Below are 7,659 nucleotides of genomic sequence, written 5' to 3' on the forward strand. Positions count from 1 at the left end.
AGTCTGTTGTTCCATGTCCAGTTATAACCGTTGCTTCCTGACCTGCATACAAATTTCTCAAGAGGCAGGTCAGGTGGTCTGGTATTCCCATCTCTTTCAGAATTTTCCACAGTTTATTGTGATCCACACAGTCAAAGGCTTTGGCATAGTCAATAAAGCAGAAATAGATGTTTTTCTGGAACTCTCTTGCTTTTTCCATGATCCAGCAGATGTTGGCAATTTGATCTCTGGTTCCTCTGCCTTTTCTAAAACCAGCTTGAACATCAGGAAGTTCACGGTTCACATATTGCTGAAGCCTGGCTTGGAGAATTTTATATACACATGTATAAATAACTGAGTCACTTTACTGAACAATGGAAATTAACTCAACATTATAATCAACTATGCTTCAATAAAAATAAATAAATAAAATGTACTCATGGGATTTAAATGTATGTAGGTGACTCAATGCCATTATTACTTACCTTTCCCAAGAGGAGGGGCCATGCCAGCCCACAGGGCAGAAAGAGAAGCGTGGGGAAGGCTGAGGCCACAACCCTTATTGGGTTTCCATGGAAAAAGCAAGGCAGGAGTGGGACAACGATTGAGGACCGGCCTGTGGGAGTCATGATAGCGGGTTTTGGAGCGCGGGCACTGTCCCTCATTGTCTGGTACCCAGCGCTTGGTGATTTGGGGAAATACTGGTTTGGGAAGTGAGTTATATAAAGGAGATGGCTGGGGGGACTCGGGATTGGTTGAAGAGTTTGCAGTATGATTTTTGCGTCCCTTTGAGAGCCAGATCACAGGGAAGGTGTAACTTGTGACAAATGTATGCCAAATAGACAAATTCATAATCTAAAAAAACGCGGTGAAAAAGGCCCTAGCTCGGTGCTCTCAGCACTGCCTACGTCGCATCTGGAATTAGCGGCCCTGCAATCCCTAGCAGTGGTTTTCCTTCTTCCTCTTCATCCTGTTAACCCCTGGCAGTGTTTTCCTGTCCAGTTCCCTCAGGAGAAGAGCTGGCCAGCCACAGACACGCTGACCCGAGGCCTTGAGCAGCTATAATCCGACGTGGGTGACTTCAGCCCCTGGGGACCGCGCTGAGGCCAGGGCCCTGGTGGTCAGGTACATCCATCTTTACTGAGAGCTGGAGCGCCCTCTGATGGGCAACTGAAGAGCAGCGCAATTCTGAAGAGTATCCCAATTCTGAATTCCACGTCAATGCCTAGACTGAAGCGCAGTTACCTTATCCGGGCACCGCTCCTCTGGGACCTTCTTTCTTGACGTGCTCCTCATGGGATTCACACGGGGGCTTGTTGATGAAAATATATATCTCAAATGTCCACTATACACAAAGGACTTCCTCCTTCTTATAAATGAATCAGGAAGTACCGGGTTGCCTGTCAGAAATACCTGCCCCAAGGAGCTCAACTATATTTACAGGGCACAGTGTGATAAAGCGAAAGCGAAAGCAGGAAGCTGGAGGAGGGCACAGAGTGGGGCATCAGCTGCAACCAAGGAGGTCAGGGAGGGGGCTTCCTGAGGGAGGCAGCATTTGAGCTGAGCTCAGAAGAGGGGCTGGATTTCAGATGCAGAAGAGATGAAGCACCTTCCAGGTGGAAGGAACAATGAGAGGCCAGTGCGCCTCCCAACTGTTCTGTGTTCTCTGGTCCCTGCCCTGTCCTCTTGCTTCCTGCCTCCCTACTTTTGGGTGAGTCTCCCTGTCATGATTCCTTAAAATGGCCCCTTCCCAGGGGAACATGGTGGCTGGTTCCATCTCCTGCCTCTTCCCCCCACCCACCTTGCACCTGACCCTGCTAGTAAACACCTGGATTCTGAATCCTGCATGTTGTTGCCAGTCCTGGCTCTACCTCTCTTCCACTGAGGGACCTTTAAGCCACACACCCCCTTGCTCTGTGACCCCCAGCCCCCCACCCCTCTTTACCTGTTCATAGTCCTCTACTTATCCAAGTTCACAAGAAGGGCCTCAAATGGCAACCCACTCCAGTGTTCTTGCCTGGAGAATCCCAGGGACGGGGGAGCCTGGTGGGCTGCTGTCTATGGGGTCGCACAGAGTCAGACATGACTGAAGCGACTTAGCAGCAGCAGGAAGATTTCACTAGGAAAAAAGTTCTTATTCTTTTAAGGCAAGTTTGCAATGCACTGGGATTACATGCATGATCTCTGAGTGTCTCTCTTCTTCTTTTTTTTTGGCTGTGCCGCGTGGCTTAGCAAGATCTTAGTTCCCTGACCAGGGATTGAACCCAGGACAACAGCAGCAAATGTGCCAAGAGCTAACCACTGGACCATCAGGGAATTTCCTGAGTGTCATTATTGCAGGGTGAGGAGGTCTAGGCTCCAGCCCTTGTTCTCCCTTGCTGTCACAGGAGCATCTCCTTGCCTCCCCTAATTTTGAGATCATCTTTTCCCCACTCCTTACACTGTGGATCCAGACAATATTTTCCCACAAAGGACTCAGACTGGGCTGCCCCCAAAGACTCTGGATCAGAGGTGGTTGTTCGAGGGATACTCCTTGGGACCAGGGGCAGAGAAAGAGCCCAACTGTGGCTGAGAAGACCCTGGGGTCACGGATAAGATAATTCACCACCATCGTCAACCTTATTATTATCATCACTTTTATTCGTTGGCTAGGCTCTGATGTCTGCCCATCAATAAAACATTGACCACAAGGCGGCAGCAGAGGGCATAAACTTTGCCCGAAAAGAACTCTCATTTGCAGCCCCGCCAAATAACACGGAATTCCATGAGAGAAGGACGCACTGCCCCTGTCCCTAGACTTCGCCCCAGAGAGAGAAGCCACAGGCCCACGGCTGGTGAGGAGAGTGAGACAGATCTAGAATCTGAAGATCCCAACTTCTATCCATTCCCCATGACTCCAGTCCTCAGCTGGGCCTGGACAGAGGGGTTTGGGGGTGGGTCCTTCTCCATCCTTCTGAGCACATGGGCTGTGGATTCTCTAGGGGGGCTCACTGAGCTCCCAATATGATAGAGGAATCAGGACTACAGACCCTCACAGGAGTCAACAGGAAAACAACCCCCATGGGCTGCCCTACCGTCCCGAAGAGCAGGAGAGGCGGGAGGGGTGGCAGCCAGGATGGCTTCCCGCAGGCTGGCTTGGGCTGAGGCTGGGTGCGATGTCACCTGGTAGGGCGGGGCTCACACTTCAGGTCAGCAGGAATCACGGACAATGTGGGAAGCAGCCTGCTCAGAGTGGGAGATGAGGGCTGGGAGCCATGGGGCTGAGTGGGTGCAGGGGTGAGGCTGGGGCGGGGTACTCAGGAAAAGGGGGAGTAACTCCAGCCTTGGGAGCCGGCCTGGAGTTGGAGCCAGAAGAGGGGGGGCGCAGCTGGGCTTACAAAGACCCTCTGGGGCTGGCTGGGCTGCAGTGTGTGGTTGGGGGGCTGAGAGGTAGGCAAGATGGAGAAGGGGCTGCAGGAGTCCCTGGCGCCAGGGAGCTCCCCAGTACTTGGCAGAACCCCAGCCTGCCTGGAAAGAATCCTGGAAACATTCGTGGAATTGGGATCAGGCGTGAGGAGGCCAGGGGCAGATTAGATGGGAGGCTAGCTGGAAGCCCCTTCCCAGGGCTTCTTCCTGCTCTCATACAGCAGAGCTGGGGTGGGCAACCAGCCTCTTGTCACCCCTGCCCTGCTCATCCCACATCCCTCAGCCCCACCCCTGCCTCCATCTCTCTCCCGGGGCCCCCTCTCCCTGAGGGTGGTCTGCACCCGAAGCTTCAGCTTCCTTCTCTAACGTGAACAGGGAGAGACTAGATGTTCTCTGAGGGCCCTTCCAGGGCGACAGGCCAGGGTGGACAGAACACGCTGAACCCAGACTGGGGGAGAAAGACTTTAATCAGAAAAGGGGACAAGGGGCCTCTTTATCCTTGTAGGGCCTCCTCTGGCTCCAGGAGCTGGGGGTTGGGGTAATGAACATGGAGGCGGGAGGTCTACAAGAAGTCCAGGAGGGGTCAGGACTCCTGGAGGGCCGAAGCAGGTGACTTCTTGTGTTTCTGCAAGTACTTCATTGCCTTCTTCACCGTTTTGTCCTTGGGGTTTGCACAAATGGTTCTACCAGAGCGAGTCACCAGCCTACATGGAGGGAGAACACCATGGTGGGGGGTCAGGGCAGGGAGGCCTTCCAGAGTCCTGGCACAGCCTCGCCCTGTGATGACCAGGACCCAAGCCCCCAAGAGGGGCTGGAACTCGCCTGAAGTCACCCAGGGTGGCAGTGGCAGTTCTGGGACCCCACACTCTGTCCTCAGTGATTCCCGACCCTTCCAGGGAGCCAGGGCTGCACAGCTTTGCTCCCCACCTCAGACCATCTGCATCCACGTAACCCTGGGGATGAGGGGTGCCTAGGAGGGGCTCAGGGTTCGGGCCCAGGCTGCAGAGGCGACCACGTAGGGCGCTGACTGCCCCTGTGCATGGGGCTGTCCCATGTCTCTCAGGGCCTCCCTTTCCTCATAAATGTATGAAGAGCTTAGACCTCACAGCCTGAGGTCCTTTGGGGGTTCACGGAGTGTGGAGTGGGAGTGGCCCTGAGGAGCAGGACCAGGGCGACAAGGGATGAAGGCCCCGGTCTGTCCTCTCCCCTCCGCAGTGGCCCTTCCAGGAGCTCCAGGGTCCACCTTCTCCCACGTTCAGCTCCTGGGGTAAGAAGGGGGGCAGAGGGGAACAGCAGGGGCAGACTTACACAATGGCTTTGTTGGGACAATCGTCTGAGGTCTGGTACCAACCCACCAGCACCTTTTGGGGAATGGATCCTTTGTAGAACTGCAGGCAGCACTCCCGGCCCACGTTGCCTGCTCGAGCTGCAGGGAAGGCCAAGCAGGAACAAGTATGTGTGCGCATGTCTGCTTGGGGAGGGTCTGTGAGGGCCAGAACGTGTGTGTGTCTCTGTGGTGAGGAGTCTGTGTGTGTGTGGTATCATGTGGGTCCTTGCGTGTGCATTTCTACATGTGTGTGTCTGTGTGGTTGGGAGAGGTCTCCTTGAGGGGCTCTGTGATCATGTTTCTGTGTGGGGGAGTATGTGAGGGGTCTGCACCTATGTCTCTGTGTGTGAGTCTGTGTGTCAGAGTGTGCACGTTTGTGTGCATGAGGTCGTGTGTGTGCTTTGAGGGGCCCTGCGGTGTTTGTGTGTCTGTCTGTGCACATGTCTATATGTGTTTGAGAGGATTTGTGTACACATGCCTGTGTGTGCGTCTTTGTGCGTGTGCACATTTGTGTGTGGAGATCTGTATGTGCCTGGGGAGTCTGCGCATATATGTGTGTGTCTGCATGTGTGTGCATCCATGTGTGCTCACACTCAGACCAGCCCCGAATCACCAAACGTTGACTCTGGACCAGGCTCTGGGCTGACCCTTGGCTGTAGCTGTTCCTTCAGTCCTCAAGCACACCTGGAGACAGGTGCTGTCACTACCCCATTCTACAGATGAGAAAGTGGAGGCCCGGGTGTGAACACACTTTCCCGGGGCTTGGTGTCCTCATCTTAGCAGGAGAAAAAATATCCAGCATCTGCAAACTGGCAAACAGACGATCTGTGACTTCAATTCAGACCACCACAAGGTGCTTTCTGAGAAGCCTCGGAGTGTCCTCTCACCATCTTGCAGATGGAGCTTGGTTTGACTGACACGGAGCTGGCCAGGCCCAGACTTTTACAAAAGTGAGACATGCAGCCAACTGTGAAGGTCACCCCAATTAAGCTAGCCCCAAAGACTGTGGCCCTGTCACTGTGTCACCACACGGGGCGCTAACCAGCTTTGTTTCTCTAAAATAGTAATCTTAGCTCAGCCTTCCTTTCCCAGCTGAGTATAAAAATCTCTTTTTTTTCACCTGCTCTGGGGTCGTGTGCTCCTGCCTTGATGCCAGCCCTCTCATTCTATATACTGTGCTGTGCTTAGGTGCTCGGTTGTGTCCAACTCTTTGACACCGCATGGACTGTAGCCCCGCAAGGCTCCTCTGTCCATGGGGCTTCTCCTGGCAGGAATACTAGAGAGGGTTGCCATATCCTCCTCCACGGGATCTTCCAAACCCAGGTCTCCCGCATTGTGGGAGGATCTTTAATATCTGGGCCACCAGGAAAGCCCATGAAAACTGGAGTTTTCCTATTCCTTCTCCAGCGGATCTTCCCAACCCAGGAATCGAACCGGGGTCTCCTGCATTGCAGGTGGATTCTTTACCAGCTGAGCTACCAGGGAAGCCCCTCACTGTATATAAAAACCCATTAAATAAACAGACTCTTAACAAATACTTGTGAGAATTGCTCCTTGTCCACTGTCAAAACACAATCACAGTCACTGCCTCATGACATTTGCAGGGGGAGATGTGCAAGCAATTTTTTCCTCAGAAGCTGAGCCCCAAGTCCTAGGACATTCATCTTCCTCCTCCTCCTCTTCATCATCATCATTTTCCTTTGAACGCCTCCCTCTAAATCCTATTGCTGCCAGCCTCTCACACCTTTGCAGGAGTAAGTGGGGTGCAGGAATAATGTGCGTGTGCAGCTGCTGTGGTCTTAGCGGCCCCACCCCTCCTTGCCCAGTGTCCCTTCCTCCTGTGTCTTTCCTCTGCTCTCACCTGCGTGGGTGTCCTGCAGAAGAGCCCCCAGGAGGATGGCGACCAGGAGCAGTGTCTTCAGGGGAGCCATGGTGCCAGGAGCCGGGGAGAAGGTCTCTGTGTGTGGGTCCCTCTGCTCAGGGGAGACCAGGGTGAACTCCCAGGGTGAAGGTGACCTATTTAACCTCTTTGGGGATCTTGCCCCGCCTCTGATCACCTCACCCACATCTTTCCCTAGACCCGTGGAATTCAAAGAATTCGGGATGATTCAGCAGAAGTCCAGTCTTGGAATGTTTGTGGCTTTCCAGAGAATGGGCACTCCGTTGGGGACAGAGGTGGGGTATGTGTATCCGGGGGCCATGCACACTTCTCCTTTCACAGGGGACATTTCTTGGTTCCTCAAATAGAACTGAGACGCTTCCATCCTCAGCTGGCTGCATCCCTGCTCAGGCTGGCCAACGTCCTTCATGTTTGGTGCACCCTGGGCAAGGGGTAGGGGCAGCCAGGCTGGGGCCAAGAGGGACTGCCCACCTGGAGGAGCTTTTGGGTGCTGGGAAGGCCTCCTCCGGGGTCAGCAGGCTGCACGGGCATCATTCTGCAGGGGTAGCTCCATTGCAACCTGAGAAAGGCCTGGGGCCCAGACAGCCTGGGTGTGGGTCCTTTACCAAGTTGGGCTTTGGACCACAGCAGGCCAGAGCTCTACAGGTTTTTGTTTTTTATAGTTTCGTTTATTGATTAATTAATTTTAATTAATTAAAGGTGGGCTTTTCTCTAGTTGAAGTGAGCAGGGGCTACTCTCTAGTTGCTTCTCATGGCGGTGGCTGCTCTTGTTGGAGAGTACAGGCTCAATAGTGTTGGGACCAGCCCAACAACGAACTGACCTGAGGGAGTGGTGCCGCAGAAGAATAAAGAAAAATAAGACTCAGAAATAAAGGGGGGATTGGGGGCAGAAGCCATTCGCAGGCAAAAGCCCAGATCCTAATCCATGCGTGTTTTATTGGTAACATCTACTTCCTTGTACGTGCTCTAGAGATATCTGTTTTTTACAGTCTCAGATTGGGGATAAGGATATACAATGCACAGTCCACAATGTCAAAGCTTCAGGCCT

The 7,659-nt window shown here is 53.4% G+C and overlaps 1 protein-coding gene across 1 annotated transcript; it reads right to left on the bottom strand.

Moving 5' to 3' along the window:
• Positions 1–3,841: 3,841 nt before the first annotated feature.
• Positions 3,842–6,716, bottom strand: CCL17 (C-C motif chemokine ligand 17). The gene is made up of 3 exons (XM_005899921.3): positions 6,573–6,716; positions 4,693–4,810; positions 3,842–4,088 (listed from the first exon to the last, which is right to left on the bottom strand). The coding sequence occupies exons 1-3, from the start codon at positions 6,640–6,642 to the stop codon at positions 3,968–3,970; spliced, it is 309 nt and encodes a 102-aa protein (XP_005899983.1). The 5' UTR covers positions 6,643–6,716; the 3' UTR covers positions 3,842–3,967.
• Positions 6,717–7,659: the final 943 nt, after the last annotated feature.

This window comes from Bos mutus, chromosome 18 (assembly GCF_027580195.1).
Source record: "Bos mutus isolate GX-2022 chromosome 18, NWIPB_WYAK_1.1, whole genome shotgun sequence".
NCBI lineage: Eukaryota > Metazoa > Chordata > Mammalia > Artiodactyla > Bovidae > Bos > Bos mutus.